Here is a 22830-nt window from a genome sequence, read left to right on the forward strand (position 1 = left end):
AACTCCATTGTGTCCTCCTCCCAGAGCGCTAAGAACCTTGGCGTGATCCTGGACAACAAACTGTCGTTCTCAACTAACATCAAGGCGGTGGCCCGTTCCTGTAGGTTCATGCTCTACAACATCCGCAGAGTACGACCCTGCCTCACACAGGAAGCGGCGCAGGTCCTAATCCAGGCACTTGTCATCTCCCGTCTGGATTACTGCAACTCGCTGTTGGCTGGGCTCCCTGCCTGTGCCATTAAACCCCTACAACTCATCCAGAACGCCGCAGCCCGTCTAGTGTTCAACCTTCCCAAGTTCTCTCACGTCACCCCGCTCCTCCGCTCTCTCCACTGGCTTCCAGTTGAAGCTCGCATCCGCTACAAGACCATGGTGCTGCACCTCAGTACCTCCAGGCTCTTCAGGCCCTACACCCAAATAAGGGCACTGCGTTCATCCACCTCTGGCCTGCTCGCCTCCCTACCACTGAGGAAGTACAGTTCCCGCTCAGCTTCAAAACTGTTCGCTGCTCTGGCTCCCCAATGGTGGAACAAACTTCACGACGCCAGGACAGCGGAGTCAATCACCACCTTCCGGAGACACCTGAAACCCCACCTCTTTAAGGAATACCTAGGATAGGATAAAGTAATCCTTCTCACCCCCCTTAAAATATTTAGATGCACTATTGTAAAGTGGTTGTTCCACTGGATGTTTGAATGCACCAATTTGTAGTCGCTCTGGATAAGAGCGTCTGCTAAATGACTTAAATGTAAATGTAATGTAAATGAGATCGATTGCACATCCCTTGTACTGAATGTTACAAGTCAGCTGCCAAGACAGTCAGAACGAATGTGTGCGCTTGAACATTTAGGCCTGTATTATTATTTTATTTTTTTCGTTCTTTGAATTAGTTCATTCTATTAATTTAAATATTTAGATTATTCATATCTTAATTGTTTATATTTTTATAAATAGATTCGGTTCTTCTGATATGCGAGCCGGCTCGTTCGCGAACTAGAACCGACGAACTAGAACCGACTCGTTCGCGAACGACCCATCACTACAAGTAAACAGTGACAGTGAACTTTCATTCAGTGACGTAGTCAGTCGTGATATATCAAGGTAAGGGTCTCATGAAATCCTACTCTGTGTGACGTTTACATACGCTGGCGTTTTTGCTTAATACACTACTGTTAGCTTGTTTAACTCATGTATTGTTTAGCTAGCTAACGTTAGCTAGTTAACTAATGTATTGTTTAGCTAGCTAACGTTAGCTAGCTAATCCTTGGCTTGGGAGGCATTTAGCTAGCTAAGCAGGTTTCCACTGCTAGTCATGTGAATGTGGCTGCGCCGTGTTTCGCATAGCATGCACAATGTCCCCATGCTAAAGTTCACTAAAATATAGTGGTTGATTTGCAAAATGGCTTGTTGGAAAAAGTAATCGCTACATATGGGCTGCTCTCACTGATACATACACACACGGATGTGTACCTGTAGCCTACATCACTCAGAGCCTGCTTCCTTTCTCCCTGCTTAAGACAGTTACTATGTTGCCTGATAAGGATGGATCAGGTGGTTGTGGTGGAGGCCAGGCCACATCGGGAGAAGACCCCTCAGTGAACCTGTTTAGAGAGTACCTCCGCCTCAGGACTGTCCACCCAGAGCCTGACTATGGTAAGTTATGGATCTGTGTTTAAGCTATACCGTGGATGTACATTTACATTACATTTAAGTCATTTAGCAGACACTCTTATCCAGAGCGATTTACAAATTGGTGCATTCACCTTTATGATAATGGCCGCATCCCAAATTTGACACTCAATATAGTGCACTACTTCTCACCATATAGTAGGGAATAGGTTGCCATTTGGGACATAGCATGGCACAATGTCATACTGTGTGGACAAGGGTTTGTGTACCACCACCACCAGACCTTATCATGCATTATTTACAGTGCATTCGGTACTCAGACCAATTCACTTTTTCCACATTTTGTTACGTTACAGCCTTATTCTAAAATGAAATGGTCCCCCCCTCAATCAACACACAATATCCCATAATGACAAAGCAAAAACTGTTTTTTAAAACAGACATCACATTTACATAAGTATTCAGACCCTTTACTCAGTACTTTGAAGCACTAGGCAGCTGTTACAGCTGAGTCTTCTTTGGTATGATGCTACAAGCTTAGCACACCTGTATTTGGGGAGTTTCTCCCATTCTTCTCAAGCTCTGTCAGGTTGGATGGGAAGCGTTGCTGCACAGCTATTTTCATGTCTTTCCAGAGATGTTCGATCGGGTTCAAGTCCGGACTCTGGCTGGGCAGCTCAGACATTCAGAGAGATGTCCCGAAGCTACTCCTGCTGTGTGCTTACAGTTGTTGTCCTGTTGAAAGGTGAACCTTCACCACAGTCTGAGGTCCTGAGTGCTTTGGAGCAGGTTTTCCTCAAGGATCTCTGTGCTTTGCTCCGTTCATCTTTCCCTCGATCATGAATAGTCTCCCAGTCCCTGCTGCTGAAAAACATCACCACAGCATGATGCTGCCACCACCATGCTTCACCGTAGGGATGGTGCCAGGTTTCCTCTAGATGTGATGCTTGGCATTCATGCCAAAGAGTTTAATCTTTCATCAGACCAGATAATCTTGTTTCTCATGGTCAGAGTCCTTTAGGTGCCTTTTGGCAAACTCCAAGTGTGCTGTCGTGCCTTTTACTGAGGAGTGGCTTCTGCCTGGCCACTACCATAAATACCGAAGTTGTGGAGTGCTACAGATATGGTTCAGATTGGCTGGGCGGCCTGCTCTAGGAAGAGTCTTGGTGGTTCCTAACTTCTTCCATTTAAGAATGATCGAGGCCACCATGTTCTTGGGGCTCTTCAATGCTGCAGACAATTGTTGGTACGCTTCCCCAGATTGGTGTCTCAGAGCTCTACGGACAATTCATTCGACCTCGTGGTTTTTGCTCAGAAATGTACTGTCAACTGAGGGACCTGATCTAGACAGGTGTGTGCCTTTCCAAATCATATCCAATCAATTGAATTTACCACAGGTGGACTCCAATCAAGTTCTATAAATATCTCAAGGATGATCAATGGAAACGGGATGCACCTGAGCTCAATTTCCAGTCTCCTAGCAAAGGGTCTGAATACTTATGTAAATAAGGTATCTGTTTTTTAAATTTTTATTAAACTTTGTTAAATTTCTATAAACCTGTTTTCACTTTACCATTATGGGTTATTAAGTGTAGATTTACTTTTTATTCAATCAATTTTAGAATAAGGCTTTAACATAACAATGTAGAAAAAGCCAAGGGGTCTGAATTGTTTTATTTCACCATTACCATTTAACCAGGTAGGCTAGTTGAGAACAAGTTCTCATTTACAACTGTGACCTGGCCAAGATAAGGCAAAGCAGTGCGACACAAACAAAGACACAGACTTACAGTAGAAATAGTATATAAACAGTGTGTGCAAATGATGTAGGATAAGGGAGGTAAGGCAATAAATAGGCTATAGTGGCGAAATAATTACAATATAGCAATTAAACACTGGAGTGATAGATGTGCAGAAGATGAGTGTGCAAGTAGAGATAATGGGGTGCAAAGGAGCTAAATAAAATAAATAACAGTATGGGGATGAGGTAGTTGGATTGGCTATTTATAGATGGGCTATGTGCAGTGAGCTGTGAATATTTTACGAATGCACTGTAGCTACCATAAATGATTGATCTACTGTACAATCCATTCTGCAACCCTTACCACTGGACTATATAACACTGAAAGGAAAAAATCTGACCGAAGGCCAGCAATTGTCTAATTGTTATAATATAATAATAATAATATATGCCATTTAGCAGACGCTTTTATCCAAAGCGACTTACAGTCATGTGTGCATACATTCTACGTATGGGTGGTCCCGGGGATCGAACCCACTACCCTGGCGTTACAAGCGCCATGCTCTACCAACTGAGCTACAGAAGGACCACTAATTATTACCTACAATGGTGTAAGGTCCACTTCTTCTCGGGGGAAGACATTTGAATTTATGCATGTCTTTAACTTTAGGCTGAGATCCAAATGGCACCCTATTCCCTATATAGCAGACTACTTTTGTCCAGGGTCCATAGGTCACTGTTGGGACTAATACTAGTGTGTCAGGAAGACTTGTTTCTTTTCTCTCTGTCAGTGTTCTACTCCTCTGTCTGCACAGTTTGTTCTAGCCAGGGTTGGGACGATGACGTTCTAAATGTAATCCTTTACAGTTACTAGTTGCCCAAATTGTTATCAGTAGTTTAACTTTTGGATTACCCAAGCTCAGTAAAGTAATCTGATTACTTTCCCCTTAGCTGCAATGTGTAACTTTTTGGGAATGTGTCTGTTAAGGCGTCAGCATTCTTCAGTTCGGCTGGTGCCTAACCGAACGAGTGTGCTCGCATTCCCCCTTAAGACATTAGTTTGAGAAATTTGAGAAGAGCGGCAATAGTACTGTTTGTCCATTTTTAGACGCCGTAGCCAGTATACTTCCTCAAAATAGTCAGAATTAATCTAAATAAAGAAATCTTAGTCATCCAGTTTTACATCTTACTAAAATGTTTGGTGTAGTGTTTTTTTAATTTTATTTTTTATATCAGAAAACATGCACAAAAACGAAACAGATTATATATATTTTTTTAAATAATCCCTACTGTTGGCCAATCATTGACGAAGGGGCGTAGACTTCGTCCCCGAAATTCGGCTTGCCTCCAGAAAAAAATGTGTGCCCAAACAACCTAAACGCTCTCCGAAAACTAACAAAAACGTCACAAAAAAGAATCATCATATGCATGCACTCCACCATACTGTTTCGGCTGGGAAGCATGTGGCCTTTCAGCCTATGGATTGACCAATAGAAGCAGTATGATGTGGAGCACAATACCACAGAGGAGTTTAGAAAGGAGGCACCCTCATATTTTTATTCCATAGGCTGGTATCTGCACTGTGCAGCTATTGCAAGAGTGTAATTTTCACTGGCTTCCACTGGTTCTAAAAACAATGATTGACAGGCACCTTAAACTTCTTCATATCAACCATTTATTGGGTGAAAGTACTCATACGTTTGAACAGCCATCCACAACAATCACGGTGCAAATAGCTAAATGAGAGGGCAGCAGTTTGATTCATGTCATTGTGCTCTGTAGATGTCAATAAGTGATATCCGTATTGCCCGTCGTCTACAACACTGCTGTCGTCCTTACCTCCAAGCGTTGATTAAAATTGTATGTACATTCTTTGGATGTCGACAGCAGTCGCACCGTTGGAAAACATGGCTTGGACTGTTGCCTATTCCTGCTCTTTTCCCATGATCCTTCAAATGGATTTGGTGTGCAATCATGATCTCTGATTTGTGGTCAGACTCGCTCAGGCGGAAAACAAAATTAAATTTGCGCCTTTTTTCAATGTTGTTTTTGTAAGTCATTGAGTGAAAAAAAGGTGTCGTAAAGATATTTTTTGCAAACATCATTTGTGAACTTAATAGTAATTCTGTAGTTTTTCAAAAGTATTTGTAATCTAATTACAATATTTTTGATGGTAATATAACAGATTACAGTTCGTTTTTTGTAATGCGTTACTCCCCAACCGTGGTTATAGCAGTAAACCTTATGTTATTTCGGTGTCTGACTATTAGCCTAACTCCAGTCTTTGCCACTAAGAATAATGAGTTTAGAGTCCCCTTGATTGAACTCAAGCTGGAAAGGTAATGGTTACAGATTGTCAGTCTTAATGGTGGGAAAACACAATCAACGTAATTATTAAACAGGAAGAGAGAGAGTGTTTTATAACCGTGGAAGTTAATTTAAAACCGGCTACATTCAGACCAACACATTCTACTCATTACTGTACCTATGTGTTTTGGTTTTCTGTATGAGACTACTATGAACCTTGTCTTGGTGTAACAGTCTTGGCCCTTGGGTTGTGTTTATCTCTTTACAGATGCTGCTCTGAGGTTCCTGGATAGAATAGCAGAGGAGCTTGGGCTGCCCATGAAGAAAATTGAGGTTTGTGTGGTTAGGTACATGTCTTTTTGATATTCAACTCTTTACACACTAGACCTCATGTCAACTCCTGTCTCTGTCCTCCTCACACCTGTCTGTAGGTCTGCCCCGGTAGAGTTGTGTCTATCATGACCTGGCAGGGGACCAACCCTGCTCTGAAGTCCATCCTGCTCAACTCCCACACTGACGTTGTGCCTGTTTACCAGGTAAAGACCTAGGCATGTATTTGTAAAGCATATCAGAGTAGTACTGATCTAGGATTAGTCACGCATGGACAGGGGGAGGACCTGATCTTAGATTAGCACTCCAACTCTGAGACGCCCCTGGAACCCCACTGTCTTCTTTACCACTAGCGCGAGGGGAAACTGGGAAAGGAACTCCTCCTTATCTGTCTCATTCCAGGAACACTGGAAGTATGATGCGTTTGCTGCTGTGAAAGATGCGGAGGGCAACATCTACGCTCGAGGAACACAGGACATGAAGTGTGTCACCATACAGTGAGTGTGATGTCATAACCACCGTGTTGGGATAAAATATCCCAACACAACGGGTCAAAACTCTAATTTAAATAAAGGAAGTTAGGCAACATCGCAAGCTAGAGAAAATACGCTACTCCGTTAGGGGATCTGCAATTACATTGTATAATATCTGGCAACATTTACAATCCTTTGTAGAAGACATGGACCCAGTTAATTTCACAACTCCATAAACGAAGCCAAATTATTTTTACTCTTTTGTTTTGTATTATTTTAGTATTTTTTTTTACTGTTTGATTATATTACTCATTGTATATCATGCCTGCTTTAAGTCTGGTTTTGGGGTGGGGCTTTGTTAGAGATTGGGGTGTTGGAGTGGGTTTGATTTCGTATGGGACTGTGTGTTCTGCCCTCTACTTGTTTTACATGTGTTATCGGTATAATCATAATGGGGGGGGGGGGATTAGGAAAGTTACCAGAATGCAACTGTAATCCAATTTCGATGTTACCAGTGTCCTTCACATCTCCTAGTTTTTGTTTGCCTCATAACCAATAAGGCTACTGCTTGACATTTCTCATAGGTATATCCAGGCCATCAGAAGACTTAAAGCAGAGGGAGGGAAGTGTATGCGCACCATCCACCTGATGTTTGTGCCAGGTAGGATGAGCAGTCATTGGCTAAGACTGGCTTCTCAGAATGTAATACTGTGACAACACTGTAATAATGTAGTAATTCCATGGGTGCGACCCAAAAGGCACCCTATTCCTTATATATAGTTCTCTACTTTTGACCAGAGCCCTATAGGCCTTGATCAAATGTAATCTACTATATAGGGAGCCATTTGAAACTCAGCCCCTGTCATTTGACAAGGGTATAGAACATTTTAAAAGCACTTTTGACAACTTCTGTAAATAAATGTGATTGCTTGAGATACTCTTTGCTCTGGATTTGACACGTTGAATGTCTTAGATGAGGAGGTCGGAGGTCACAAAGGAATGGAGACGTTTGTGAAGCTCCCAGAGTTTCAGAAATTGAACATTGGCTTTGCACTTGACGAAGGTAAATGGGTAAATGAACAAAAAACCTAACTGTACCACTTATTAACACCCAACTATAAACCGAGGCCTGCATCCCAAACGGCACCCTATTCTCTTTATAGTGCAGTACTTTTGGCCAGGCCCCATAAGGCTCTAGTGAAAACTAGTCCACTATATACAGTGTATTCAGCCTTATTCTAAAAATGATAAAATATTTGTTTTACATCTACAGACAATACCCCATTTGGACAAAGCGAAAACAGGTTTTTAATCATCTTTGCAAATTTATAAACAGAAATACCTTATTTATGTAAGTAGTCAGACCCTTTGCATCCTTCAGATGATTATTACAACTTGATTGGAGTCCACCTGTGGTAAATTCAATTGATTGGATATGATTTGTAAATGCACACACCTGTCTATTTTAGGTCCCACAGTTCAGTGCGTGTCAGAGCAAAAACCAAGCCATAAGGTCGACGGAATTGTCCGTAGAGCTCCGTGACAGGATTGTTTCGAGGCACAGAAACAAAAAAATGTCTGCAGCATTCCAGGTCCCCAAGAACAGTGGCCTTCCTCATTCTTAAATGGAAGAGTCTTGGTGGTTCAGAATTTCTTCCTAGAGCTGGCCCCCTGGGCAAACTGAGCAATTGGGGAAGAAGGCCCTTGGTCAGGGAGGTGACTAAGAACCCGATGGTCACTCTGACAGAGCTCCAGAGTTCCTCTGTGGAGATGAGAGAACCTTCCAGAAGGACAACCATTTCTGCAGCACTCCACCAATCAGGCCTTTATGGTAGAGTGCCAGATGGAAGCCACTCCTCAGTAAAAGGCACATGACAACCCGCTTGGAGTTTGCCAAAAGGCACCTAAAGGACTCAGACCATGAGAAACAAGATTCTCTGGTCTGATGAAACCAAGATTGAACTCTTTGGCCGGAATGGCAAGTGTCAAGTCTGGAGTAAACCTGGCACCATCCCTACGGTGAAGCATGGTGGTGGCAGCATCATGCTATGGGTATGTTTTTCAGCGGCAGGGACTGGAAAACTAGTTAGAATTGAGGGGAAGATTAACGAAGGAAGGTACAGAGAGATCCTTGATGAAAACCTGCTCCAGAGCGCTCAAGACCTCAGGCTTGGGTTTGCGGTTCACCTTCCAACAGGACAATGACCCTAAGCACAGAGCCAAGACAATGCCAAGACAGAGCCAAGAGTGGCTTCGGGACAAGTCTCAATGTCCTTGAGTGACTGAGCCTGGACTTGAACCCGATGGAACATCTCTGGGAGACCAGAAAATAGCTGTGCAGCGACGCTCCCCATCCAACCTGACAGAGCCGGAGAGGATCTGTGCCAAGCTTGTAGCGTCATACTGTATGTGCAAAAATGTCTAAACCAGGTTTTGCTTTATCGTCATGGGGTATTGTGTTTAGATTAACGAGAGAAAAAACAAACAATTTATTCAATTTTAGAACAAGGCTGTAATGTAACAAAATGTGGAGAAAGTCAAGGGACCTGAATACTTTCCAAATGCACTGTAAGGAATAGGGTGCCCCTTGGGATATACTCAGGACTATCCAGCACTGAAACGAACACTTCCTTAGGCCCTATACTTCCCTTCTGTCACCTGATGTCTGGATTTTAAAATTTTTTGTTTTAGGTCTTGCCAACCCTGGGGAAGCCTTCACTGTCTTCTATGGCGAGAGGAATCCCTGGTGTAAGTATCAGCCCTGAGTATTAGAGAATCTGGCCCTAGCTGTAACAATGACGAATGATCAAATACACACGCACACCCAGCAGTACGCACAACAAATGTCTCTTCCTCTCACCCTGGCCTTAGTCTGTCTGTGATCCTATCTCAATTAGTCTTTCCTGAATACCCGTCTCCTCGCCTCCAACCTGGACTCTGGGGTAGTAAATTAAAATCCGGGACACCAAATAAACAATGATATTTTGGTTGCGTATGGTATGTATACTGAACAAAAATATAAACACAACATGTAAAATCTTTGAAATTGTTGCTAGGTTACAGTTCATATAAGGAAATCTGTCAATTTAAAATTAATTAATTTGGCACTAATCTATAGATTTCACATGACTGGGCAGGGGGCAGTCATGGGTGGGCCTGGGAGGGTGTATGCCAGGCTGTTGAGCCAGCTCCAGCCAATCAGTGAGTTTTCTTTCTCCCCACAAAAGGGCTTTATTACAGACAGAAATACTCAACACTCCCCCCAACCCCCTTAGACGATCCCGCAGGAGAATAAGCCGGATGTGGAGGTCCTGGGCTGGCGTGGTTACACGTGGTTTGTGGTTGTGAAACCGGTTGGATGTACTACCATATTCCCTAAAACAACGTTGGAGGCAGCTTATGGTAGAGAAATTAACATTGAATTATCTGGCATTAGCTCTGGTGGACATACCTGCAGTCAGCTTGCCAATTGCATTCTCCCTCAAATTCTCATTTTAGTGGCCTTTTATTGTCCTCAGCACAAGGTGCCCCTGTGTTTTTCTTCATGCTGTTTAATCTGCTTCTTCATATGCCACACCTGTCAGGTGGATGGATTATCTTGGCAAGGGTTAAATGGCTGTTTTTTTTCCCAGCTCATGAAACATGGGACGTTTATAATTTTGTTCAGTGTATTTATTTGTGGATGTCCATCATCCATTTTGTATGATGTGTTAGTAATTACAATTTTTATAATATGTTACAACTTGCAATTCATACAAAATGTTACGAATTCCAATTTGTTGTCTAACGCTAGCTAGGTTAGGGTTAAGTTAGTGGTTAGAGGAAGGGTTAGCTAACATGCTAAGTAGATGCAATGTATATAGTTGTTAATTAGCTAAAATGCTAAGGTTGTCCGTGGTGCGATTTGATGCGATTTGAACACGCAACCATTGGGTTGCTAGACCTTTGCCTTTTACCAACTACTCTAATTTTGTTTTTGCCTTTTTTAAAAGGGGAATATGCAGTAGCTACATCCTGTTTTTGAACTTAAAAATTAAGTGCCAGGGAGGAGTTTTGTTATTGTTTCAACTGCTGATTGCTGCTTTATCATTTTAGTAATTTAGCAGATTCTCTTCACAGGAGGTTGGTGGCAAGTTAATTGGGGAGAATGGGCTCGTGGTAATAGCAGGACGGTAATAAGTGAAATGGTATCAAAAACATGGTTTCAATGTGTTTGCCATTCCATTTACTCTGTTCCTGGCCATTATTATGAGCCGTCCTCCCCACAGCAGCCGCCAATGATGCTCTTATCCACGTTAGGTTGAATGTAACCATATTCATTTGAGTGTCCCAGATTTCCATTTCCTGTGTTAAGTCTAGTCTGAGACCAGTCTGCCGTCTCAAATGGATTGGAGAAGGTCCAGGGATCCTCCAGTCAGACCTTTTCCACCAATGTGTTCTGAGAAAGAGACTAGGTGAGGGGATGTGAAAAATATATATATTTTTAACTTTTTTGAAAGAGCCTGTGTGTCTGCTTCCCCTCAGGGATAACGGTCCACTGCCCAGGCAGTCCTGGCCACGGCTCCAGGTTTGTGGAGAACACGGCTGCAGAGAAACTGGTAAGACTTCCTCCACAGCTAGAGGGACTTTGAGTGTGTCACAAATAGCACCTTTTTTCCTGTGGGCCTTGGTCAAAAGTAGCCTAGCGGTTAAGAGCGTTGGCCCGGTAACCGAAAGGTTGCTGGTTTGAATCCCAGAGCTGATTAGGTGAAAAATCTGTAAATGTGCCACCTGAGCAATGCGCTTAACTCTAATTGCGTTTGTAAGTCACTCTGGATAAAAGCGTCTGCTTAATTACTAAAATGTAGGTCACCATTTTGGACACAGCCCTTGTCCCCACACACACTATAGTTCACTTGGCCAAAGACAGCAGAAAAGGGTGCTGATTCTGATCACTTGGAGGACGGTGATGTCAATGACCTCACCTGCTTTTGTCTGTCTCCCTTCTCACAGCGCAGTATTATTAACTCCTTCCTGGACTTCAGGGAGAAGGAGAAACACAGGTCAGTAAGGCAGGAAGAGGGATGAGTTCAGTCACTAGAGGGAGCCATAACTACTTTACAGGAATGTGATTTTAGTGTGTGTGTGTGTGTGTTGCAGGTTGAACACCAGCGAGTGTTTCACTCTTGGTGACGTCACCACTGTCAACATGACCATGGTGAAAGGAGGTGTGGCCTACAACGTCATCCCTGCCGAGATGGACGTCAGTTTTGACTTGAGAATACCACCCACGGTCAATTTGCAGGTGTGTGTGTGTGCCTTGTGTGTTAGGGAGGGACATTTTAAATTAGAAATGTTGTGGAAGCTCTTCTGAATATATAGTTTACCAAGCTACCAACCACTTCACACTGGGAGAAGATAAGCTACACAAAGTAGTTCACTTCATCCAAACTACTGCTTCATAAATTATCATATCATAACTCTTAAATGTCATAGACTACAAATTGGAGTCAGATGTTAACATAATGTGTAGTTTAGCCTATTAAACACAACTTTTTCAAATGAGAATTGGGTCTGATCCTGAAAAAGACTGGACATTTTTGCCTACTTCACCCATATTCTTACCTTTTTTGCGAAAATGTAATTAACTAATAACACTTATTGAACAAAAATGTAAACGCAACATGTGAAGTGTTGGTTTCATGTTTCAACTAAAAGATCCCTGAAATGTTCGATATGCACAAAAAGCTTATTTCTCACAAATGTTGTGCATAAATTTGTTTACATCCCTGTTAGCTCGAAATCCCCGAGCTGACAAGGTACAAATCTGCCCCTGAACAAGGCAGTTAACCCTCTGTTCCTAGGCCGTCATTGAAAATAAGAACTTGTTCTTAACTGACTTGCCTAGTTAAATAAAGGTTAAAAAAACAACAACAAAAAACATCCCTGTTAGTGAGCATTTCTCCTTTGCCAAGATAAGCAATCCACCTGACAGGGATAGCATATCAAGGAGCTGATTAAACAGAATGATCATTACACGGGTGCACCTTGTGCTGGAGACAATAGGACACTCTAAAATGTGCAGTTTTGTCACACAACACAATGCCGCAGATGCCTCAAGTTGAGGGAGCAGTTGGCATCCTGATTTCAGGAATGTCCACCAGAGCTGTTGCCAGAGAATTGAATGTCCATTTCTCTACCATAAGCCGCCTCCAATGTTGTTTTAGAGAATTTTGTCAGTATGTCCAACCGACCACGTGTAACAAAGCCAGCCGAAGACCTCCACATCCGGCTTCTTCACCTGCGGGATTGTCTGAGACCAGCCATCCGGGTGGCTGATGAAACTGAGGAGTATTTCTTTCTATTATACAATATCGTTCTGATTGGCTGGCCCTGGCTCCTCAGTGGGTGGGCCTGACTCCCAAGCCACCCATGGCTGCGCCCCTGCTCAGTCATGTGAAATCCATAGATTAGGGCCTAATGAATTTATTTAAATGGGATGATTTCCTTATATAAACTGTAACTCAGTAAAATCTTTGAAATTGTTACATATAGTACAGATGCCACCTATTTCACTATTCGAATAAGATTCCAAGAACACAGGATGAGATGTTACTATCCTTTGTGCAAGCACTTCCAAGAGTTAATGAACAGTGAGCGTGGTGAAATTTGGGGAGCGCATCGTCAGTAGTGTACCTTTTGGTTCCTAGGGTGTTTCGGCCTTTCACACTATACACCCTCCTCAAAGGCGGCCAGCGACAGGGTGATCAATCCTACGCTTGCGTCCCATTCCCAATTAGTCATAGGAGTTGCCTTGTTGTTGATAGCAAACATCCCATGGGACTATGCATGGCAGGGGCGTCCTCCTCCCTGAGTCAATCATTGTTGACCGCATACCTCCTGGCCCTCTCACTTCGGGGCCCAGCTGGGGTCTTTCCTCTTCATCCAGAGCCACTGACTGCTGCCTTCTGCTGCCTCTGATACAGCTTTGATTGCCGAACGCTGGCTCTGGCCCTTAATTCCCAGGTCTCTAAGCAGTCTGTTTGTAGATGTTGCCACAAAACCTCTGCAGCCCACCTCCACTGGTCGGACTTCTGTGTTCCAGCCATGATGCCGTGCTTCGGCAGCTAGATCAGCATAGCGCAGATGTTTTCGCTCATAAGCCTCATCTACTGAGTTTTCCCAGGGTACTGTGAGCTCAATGATGAAGACCTTATTGAGTGAACGGGACCAGAGCACCATGTCAGGTCTTAGGGTGGTGGTTGCGATCTCCGGAGGAAACACAAGTTGTCGGCCAATGTCAGCTAGCATTTTCCAGTCGCGGGCCAAGCACAGCTGGTCTCGCTCTAATGGTGTAGAGCCGCTCTTCGGTGGTTTAGCCCCTTCGCGGACAAAGTTTGTCCGTAAGGAGTGTGATGCTGCTGTGGGTGGTAGGGAGTTGGTGGCAGCTCGCTTGTCCTCCAGGGCGGACGCAAGGTTTTTAAGGACTTGGTTGTGACGCCAAGTGTAGCGTCCTTGGGCGAGGCTTGTTTTACAGCCTGTGAGAATGTGCCTGAGGTTGGCTGGCATGGAACAGAGGGCACAGTCCGGATCTTCACCATACCATTGGTGAAGATTAACTGGTGTTGGAAGGACGTCATATGTTGCTCTGATGGAAAAGCTCAACCGCCTCGCTTCCATGGCCCACAGATCCTTCCAGCTGATCTTCCTCTTCTCCACACTGTCCCATCGAGTCCACTGTCCCTGTTTGAGACTGCCTTGGCCCACCTTGCAGCCTCCTCCTGATGGCGTACTTCCTGCACTACCATCTTCTGCCGCTCTGGTGCAGTGGCCTTACTCCAAGCAGCACGGCTAGTTAGCCCAAGGCCTCCTCTCCCTTGCTGAACATGACCCACAATGTCAGCATGTCTGAGGGCTGCTGTTGCCTCCTGGACTGCTTTTCCTGGCCTCTATTTGCGCCCAGTTGCCAAGGTCGGCGCGTTGTTGCTCACCACTGGGTCTCGAGATTCATTCAGTGTCATTTGGAGCCTGGTTTTTGCACACTTGAATTCCTCTGTTAGACTGGTGAGGGGCAGCTTGAGGACACCATCTCCATAGAGGCCTATGGTGGTAAGGCATCGTGGAACTCCAAGCCACTTCTTTAAGTAGCCTGTGACTCCTCTTTCCATCTTCTCCACTGTTGAGATTGGAACCTCATACAGTGCTAAGGGCCACAACACCCGGGGTAGGAGACCAAACTGCAGACACCAGGCCTTTAACTTTCCAGGTAGCTGGGTGTTGTCGATGGACTGTAGGCTACTACTGATGTCTTTGCGCAGCTGTTGCACCTGGTCTTTGTCCTTCAGGCTTGCATCATACCACCTTCCAAGGCTTTTTACCGGCTGCTCAGACACTGTTGGGATTTGGACATCTCCGATGAAGAATTTCAGGTCAGAGAGTACTCCCTTCACAATCGAGATGCTGCGTGACTTGGATGGTTTAATCTTCATACGGGCCCAGCTGATGTTCTCCTCAAGTTTTCTGAGCAGTCTCCTGGTGCATGGGACAGTGGTGGTCAATGTTGTAATGTCGTCCATGTAGGCTCTGAGTGGAGGGAGGCGGAAACCAGAGTCTACTCACTGTCCACCAGCAACCCATTTTGAGGATCTGATGATAACCTCCATTGCCATTGTGAATGCCAACGGAGAAATGGTACATCCCGCCATTATACCTACATTCAGGCACTGCCATGAGGTGGTGAACTCTGAGGTGGTGAAGCAGAACTGCAGATCCTGGAAGTACAACTTCACCAGGTTTGTGATGGTGTCCGGTATGTGGAAAAATCTGAAGGCAGACCACAGGAGTTCATGGGGCACAGAGCCAAATGCATTGGCGAGGTCGAGGAAGACTACATGGAGGTCCCTTTTCTCCACCTTGGCCATTTGGATCTGATGCCAGATCATGCTGGAATGTTCCAAGCAGCCAGAGAACCCTGATATTCCTGCCTTCTGTACAGATGCATCGACGTACGTATTCCTTTGTAGGTACTCGGCCATCCTCTGGGCAATGACCCTAAAGAAGATTTTTCCCTCGACATTCAGTAAGGAGATTGGGCGGAATTGGCTGATGTTCACTGCATCCTTCTCCTTAGGGATCAGGACCCCGCCTGCCCTACGCCACACTTTGGGTATTATCTTCTTCTGCCAAGCTGTTCTCATAAGCCTCCAGAGGAACCTCAGGACGTCTGGTGTGTTCTTATACACTTTGTACGGGACTCCATTTGGCCCCGGGCCTGATGCTGTTCTTGCCCGTCGAACTGTGTCTTCCACCTCTTTCCATGTCGGAGGGCTGGTCTCAATATGATGTTCCGGGGTTCAATGGGTGGGATATCTGATGGGATGGCCAGATGTTCATGTCGCTTTGAGTCAACGTTTGTTATTCTCAGGTGCTCCTCTAGGTCTTTCTTTGTTGTTTTTAGAGCTCCACTTTTTTCTTTTGTGAAGAGACTTTTAAGGAACTTGAAGGGATCTTTATAGAATCGAGTTCTAGTTTGTTCTTTTTTCTTTCTGCGTTTCCGTAGGTTCTCTGCTCTACGGAGGGATGCCAACCGGGTTTTGATGTCAGCTTGAAGTGCCTCTATGCCCTCCTTTTCCACTTCCGAGGCCTTCTTCCACTGTTTCTTAAGCTGCCGCCTTTCTTGAACGAGGCGCTTGATTTCTTGTTGCCTTCTGGAAACTGGTGGGGTTGGAACCTTTCTCCCGCCTTTTGCCTCTTCCACTCCAAATGTCCCCCATCCTCTCCAACTTCTTCTCCACTGTGCCTCGAAGTTTCTCGAGGGTCAAGGTAAGGTCAGTATTCACTGTTTCCCACAACTTCTTGTCACTGGCGCCAGGCCACTTCACATACGGTCTGTGCCCTGGTAGTCTCCTCTCGACTGCAGGTCTGGGAGGCTGGGTGAGTTCCACTCCTGTTGTTGGTTCCACCTCAGTTGCTACTTCGGTGCTTGAGTTTACGTCCTCCATGACAGTGGTACTGATGCACTGCAAACTATGGTTTGCGTCCAGTTGCTGTGCTTCATTCGACTGATTTGATCGCTTTCGCAGAAAGTAATCAATGCGAGTTCTCTGTCTCTCTTTACCCAAACACCCCTTCTTCCCCTGGTGGATCCTCAACCCATGGTGTGATGTAACTTTCCTCCAACCACAGACACATACCTGCATCTGTTTATGGCCCACTGTTGCAGCAGAACTTGTGACAGTTGCTGTGGTGTTCTCTTGTGCTGTGCTCTCATTACTCGTAGTCGTTTCCAGTCCAGTCATTACCATGTTGTCAGCCGATGAGTCATCTTCCGCCCCCGCTCTCGCAGACTCTAGGGGTATTCTCGTATTTTGACTTTCTGTAGCTAAAGCGGGTGTTTCCGACATACTGCGAAGCATGGGAAACTACAGAAATGGGAAGCTACCCCATGACTGTCCCAGTGGGGTCTATTCCCTCCTGTCAGCCGTCTCTCCGTGCCGCCACAAGGACTTTCCCCTGTTGTCAGCTGATCTTTCTCAGCAGTCACTGGACAAGTCCAGATATTCAGATTCCAAGAACACAGGATGAGATGTTACTATCCTTTGTGCAAGCACTTCCAAGAGTTAATGAACAGTGAGCGTGGTGAAATTTGGGGAGCGCATCGTCAGTAGTGTACCTTTGGTTCCTAGGGTGTTTCGGCCTTTCACACTATACACCCTCCTCAAAGGCGGCCAGCGACAGGGTGATCAATCCTACGCTTGCGTCCCATTCCCAATTAGTCATAGGAGTTGCCTTGTTGTTGATAGCAAACATCCCATATACTGATTTAAAAAATAAAACAATTCTAAAAAATAAAATAAATTGCTCTACTCTCTTGACTAATCAGAATGAAGCAAAATTCCACAACAGCAGACTGTGCACGGTTGTTGCTACATCGGTCGTCTTTGACTAACAGTAGCCTAGGCTAACAGCAACACAGTGAATGGCTGATGCTCCCCATCCAGTGATGCCAATTTAACATTTTTGTTGCTAGATTTAGCAACTTTTCAGACTTCCCTGGCAACAATGTTTTTCAAACAGCACCTAGCAACAAATTTAGCAACTTTCTGAAAATGTATTTGAAACTTTTAGCAAGTTTTGAAAGGTGACTCAATTGCTAAAATGCACGCATTTTCCCTCTCAATGACACAAAAACTATTTTCTCTGTCATACACTCAGTCACAAAACACGTGCCTGGCTACAAAAGTGCATAGTGAGTGACGTCAGCAGCAGGCCAGCAGCAATTTCAGCAAATTGCAAATCATTGTTGGCTGACTGCAGCAGTGGGTTCGACGAGCCAAACCCAATGAATATAGTTGGTCACGAACGTTTGATCTTGAACAGAAATCACAACATCAATCAACATGTCTCAATCAAAATTGTACAGAAAAGAGTGAGTCTGTACCTGAACAAATGTCAAATAATATATTTTTTTTCTCGATGTTCAGTCAATTTGAGTAACGTTGTGTATTCTACTTAATGACGCAGTTTTACGTTATCACGCAATGACATCACAACGTCATTTAGCAACTTTTAGCAACAAATCAACCTGCCTTTAGCAACTTACCCTGAAAATGAGTTGTTGTTTCCCAAAGAGTTTTCTGGTGAGTGTTGCATTGATTTGTATCAGGTCTTGTGGACCCTCCATTGGTACGAGGCTAATCTGTATTTGAAGTGGGGGAAATGGCATACCATTGCCAGGGCTGACTGGAGGTCTAAATGTCGTTAAAAGGGGAAATGAGCTTGAAAACGATCACTTTGTGCATCCACAGAACTATAGGCTACTTACATTGTGCTACTGTAAATACGCAGTGTTCTATCAAAGCCACGTGACGTCTGAATCCGCAGTAGCCAAGTGCGCTGTAAATAAATACTACATTAAGTTTTGTTTAATTTAAATTAAGCATTTCAAATGTCATGGTATATCTTTTGTGTGTAACAATGTAACTTGGACAATTTTTGTATTTAGAAAACTGTTCAATTGTTAAAATGGGCCTGAAAGAAATGATCCAAAGAAACGATTACTGTCTTCACCATTTCAAATATTTGATTCCATTGTTAGGAGTTCGAGGAGCAGATTAAGAAGTGGTGTAAGGAGGCAGGAGAGGGCATCACCTATGAGTTTGCTCAGGTCAGTACAATAAAATGCATTTCTCCATACACGCACTTGTATATGGGCATGGAGACAACTGATCACATATCAGTAGAGTATGCTTTAATATGTGTTCTGATTTCGGTCATATTCAGTAGATACGAAATGGAAGTAAACGGGGAGGGACTCCCTGAACTTTCCAATAAGAAAAGCTTGTTTTGTTAAGTGTTTTGCTACGGTGTAAATGAATGAAAACGACCCAGTTGTAAGATGTTCTGTCCTCCACAGAAACACATGAACCAGAATTTGACATCCACAGATGATAGCGACCCCTGGTGGAACACCTTCAGTACAACCTGCAAAGCCATGTGAGGATACACACTAACACCCAAACTCGCACAAACTCAGTAAAGGCGAGCTTCATCTGAATTTCTCTCGCCTCAGGAACATGACTTTGGAAAAGGAGATCTTCCCTGCAGCCACGGACAGTCGCTTCATCAGAGCGGTGAGTTAGAGCAGTGGCCCATGGGTAATGTAGTGTGTAAACCGTAGGATTGGCCAATATACTGGGTGATTTGGAAATACCGACGGTAAGATTTTCAATACTGTTCTTTGTCATCCCGGGGGCTACGCCACTGCTTATAACTAAGTTAAGTATAACTAAAATCTAAGATGAGTCAAATCAATTCTATCCAGCTCAGGGCTCCAGCTATGCATTTGACTGGCTAGATGTCAAAATCGAGCTTCTTGGTTACAGCAGTCCCCTCCTAGATAAAGATCCCTGTTGTCTGAATTGTTTTGTGCATTTTTGTTATTGTATTATTTTAATAATCCCCCTCGTGTGCACTTCTGGTAATACCGTATACCTTGGTATGGTACAGAAACGGTATGAAAATTGGGGATACCACCCAACCCTAGTACACCATAACAACATCTTACTTTCAAACACGTAGAACTGCATGTATTTTTAATGCGTTTATGACCTCAGGACAAAACCATGTTTCGTTTTTGTAGACTCTTGCACTTCAAAGCTAGTATATGTGTTGTTCATTTTACTTGATCATTAGGAGAAGAAATGCATCATAAATGCCACAAGCTAGAAATCTCCGTAGAGACAAACCGCAGTGCTTTGAATGAGCTAAATGCAGTTCTCCCTTTAAAATCACCCCTCTTGAGATTGATACAATATTTGGTAAAATGGTAGAGCGAGGGGCCCTTACTGGGTCAAATTACGTTTTCAAAGTTATTTAATGCTAATTTATTAATTGAGGCAAAAAATGTGTTTCTGCTGTTAGGTCATTGTCAGTGTGTCGGATATTAGTGGCAATGCTTTCTTTACAAAAAGTAGGATCTCTCTAAGTCATGTTTGTCCTGCTGTAGGTGGGCCTCCCTGCCATCGGCTTCTCCCCAATGAACCGGACACCCATCCTGCTGCACGACCACAACGAATATCTGAACGAGCAGGTCTTCCTCAGAGGCATTCAGGTGTACGAGAACCTAGTGGCAGCATTAGCAAATGTGCCCGCTCTGCCTTGCGACACCTAGAGCAGCCATTCTTAACTGGTGGGTGATGCAAATTTGATTACATTTTGGTGAAGATCATTTTTTTTTTTTTTGTCACTCGAATATTGGGTGAAGACTGAGGCAACCCAGTTAAATGTGGGTCCCGAAACCAAACCAGTTGAGAACGGCTAGTTTAGAAGTCAAAGGTCAATAGCTTGGCTACTTCACATCCTTGGTCTCTGAACGTCCCCTTGGCACGTGTAAGTCTGCTCTGACACCTCTCACAGATAAACACATGTTGAATAATCCAGATGGTTTTGAATAATCCAGGAGGCAGCGCCAAAGAATGAGATGAGATTACTTCATACAGATATAATTCAAAATAGTCCAATTTAGCACTTCACATTTGTCTCTATGCCTTTTGTATGGATAACATCTTTTATTTTCTCAGACCGTACATAGCAACTCAGGACAACATGATACCATTGCATTACACATTGTAGCAGCCTTGTAACAACATTGTACTTAAGGGAATGTGTTTCATGCGTCAGTGTAAGCCGTCTTGACGAAGGGTGCGATCATTCACTATTCTAATCCATGTACTCTAATCTTAAATGATGATCGAAGATTGTATTAAAGAAAAGCAACACGGTTATATCAGATGACCCTCTTTTTGAAGTTGGTAAATAAAATGCTGCTTCATCCAAACTTTGCACAGCGTAACTTCAGCTGTTCCTCCATAATACTACTTATCCCCTTAAACCTAGCGTCAACTATCCCCTCAGTTAATCAAGTTTATCTGCCATTTTGCTCTTTGAACAACTTGTGTAACAGTTATAACCATTTGATTAAAACAACACAGTGAAATTGAGCTTTAACGGAAATGTAACACAGAACCCAATTGGGCAAAATGTTCTGTTTATTAAAATAGTTAATGAGTATTAATAAAGGTTTAATCCATCCATTAGATTAAGGAAGTTATCTTCTGTTCAACTTGGTATCTTCCAGTCCTTATTGTAATGTGATTGCTAAGCTACTTTTATTATTTACGCCAGAACCTTACTGATTAACCCCCAACCACACAAGCAAGACTGAAATAATGCCATGTTGACATATTTCATCAACTACTTGAAACCACAGATTTTGTATTATTATTTTTTGAAAAGTAATTTGTGCCTGCTATTTGCTAGAGCTGATTTGCATAAAGATATCACTTTATTAAACTGTTGTGTTGTTATATGTGATTTTTACAGGTTATCGAGTGTTCATGTTTTCTGCCCAGGGACTGCAGATAGGAAAGAGCAGTGTAGCTAAATCTGTTCTCACAAATCAAATAAAAACCGAGTTGGTGTCATGCACACCACACAGCTCAAAACACTAAGACAGAAGTATCTTACAACGTGAGCATAAGATATATTTTAGTAAACAGAATAGAGGAACTGAGGAGTAATTGTGTTGTAGCCACGTGGAGGCCGTCAGCACCACAATATGTTTATCTCGGGTATGAACCAACGGAAACAACATGGCCACTACTCATAGACTCACAATGACAGTAATGGCGAAGATTTTGAAATGTTTATGATCCTCATTGAGTTACATTTCTTTCTTTTTTTTCAGTAGAAGCTACAACATTCTTTAGAATAATATGTTGGTTTGAATTTCTATTTATAGTGCTTCCCAATGCCCCCGTGAGTGCTCAACTATCCACTTCTGCCTTTTTGTATTCTAAGGTCATGTTAATTATATTTTGGTTTGGGTAAAAAAAAAAAATACAAATGTCAATCCAGTAAACGACTAGGCATATGCCAAAGAGTTTGAGGCTAGAGGACGAAGAGGCTTGACTGACTGAGAAAAGGTTGTTTTCTGCTCCCAATTAACCTAATCTGAGACCGCAGGGTTGTGTCATTGAGACGTATCCTCAATATGCTCTAGTGGAACCGCATGATACTTGTGTGATTTAACGTTGAGACTGAGTTAACCTTCCCATGACCTCTGGTCATGTTAAGGTCTGGTTGGTATTAAGCTATGTGTTCACGATCCGTCCGACTTGACAATGTTCCCTGTGTCAGTGCACAAAACCAAAGTACTTATTAACGTAGGGCTATTATAACTTGGAATTGGTTACACACACACACACAGACAGACACGTGAAGTGTTGAACTACTGTTCAATTCCCTTTAGAGAGCTATTTCAATTAACAGAGTAGTGCCCTCCTAGGGGGGATCAGCAGGAAGAGAAGAGTGGAGGTAGTGGTGGGTCAGTAATTAGACTGCTCTCCCCAGGATGTGGCAACAGGATTAAAGCCTGCAGGGCTGTCAGGGAGAGTCCTCAAAGCTGTAACCTCTAGCACCCCACCGCCCCCTCACCCCTGCCTGGCGATTGGAGAAACAGGAATAGATGCTGCCACACTGTCCGTCTGCTTAGTAAGAGAGAGCTGGGATTTTCAGTAGATGTCTTCAATTACAACTTCCTCAATATGTGTTGGCCTGCCTAAATATCTTGCAACTCCACCTTGTAATTATAGTACAAAAGTAATTGATTGACCTTGTATTTTGCACAACAACGGACATTTTTCAACTTATCGTATCATGCTTGCGTTTATCCTATACTTGCGGATGTGTTTTTATGTTGCACACAAATTGCCTTTTGGGGACAAAGATTTAATGAATTGAACAAATAACACTTTGTGTACCCAATTTTCAAAGGCGTACTGACATCAACCTCACATGACTCTCTGTCTT

The 22830-nt window shown here is 43.5% G+C and overlaps 1 protein-coding gene across 1 annotated transcript; it reads left to right on the forward strand.

The window, feature by feature from the left end:
• The first annotated feature begins 1003 nt into the window (after positions 1-1003).
• LOC124003713 (aminoacylase-1-like) lies at positions 1004-21312 on the forward strand. Its single transcript, XM_046312256.1, has 15 exons — positions 1004-1101; positions 1518-1653; positions 5946-6010; positions 6109-6213; positions 6410-6504; positions 7065-7141; positions 7454-7543; positions 9172-9228; positions 11005-11078; positions 11473-11522; positions 11620-11764; positions 18557-18625; positions 18875-18954; positions 19031-19091; positions 19967-21312. Exons 2-15 carry the CDS (start codon positions 1527-1529, stop codon positions 20129-20131), a joined length of 1260 nt encoding a protein of 419 aa, XP_046168212.1. The 5' UTR covers positions 1004-1101; positions 1518-1526; the 3' UTR covers positions 20132-21312.
• Positions 21313-22830: the final 1518 nt, after the last annotated feature.

Source organism: Oncorhynchus gorbuscha, linkage group LG18 (assembly GCF_021184085.1).
Source record: "Oncorhynchus gorbuscha isolate QuinsamMale2020 ecotype Even-year linkage group LG18, OgorEven_v1.0, whole genome shotgun sequence".
Classification (NCBI taxonomy): Eukaryota; Metazoa; Chordata; class Actinopteri; order Salmoniformes; family Salmonidae; genus Oncorhynchus; species Oncorhynchus gorbuscha.

Excerpts from the sequence above, each read along its gene's own strand:
- LOC124003713 (XM_046312256.1), top strand. The coding sequence starts at position 1,527 with ATGTTGCCTGATAAGGATGGATCAGGTGGTTGTGGTGGAGGCCAGGCC. Across the intron at positions 18,955-19,030 it reads AGTACAACCTGCAAAGCCAT|GAACATGACTTTGGAAAAGG; the intron begins GTGAGGATACAC and ends CTCTCGCCTCAG. Across the intron at positions 19,092-19,966 it reads ACAGTCGCTTCATCAGAGCG|GTGGGCCTCCCTGCCATCGG; the intron begins GTGAGTTAGAGC and ends GTCCTGCTGTAG.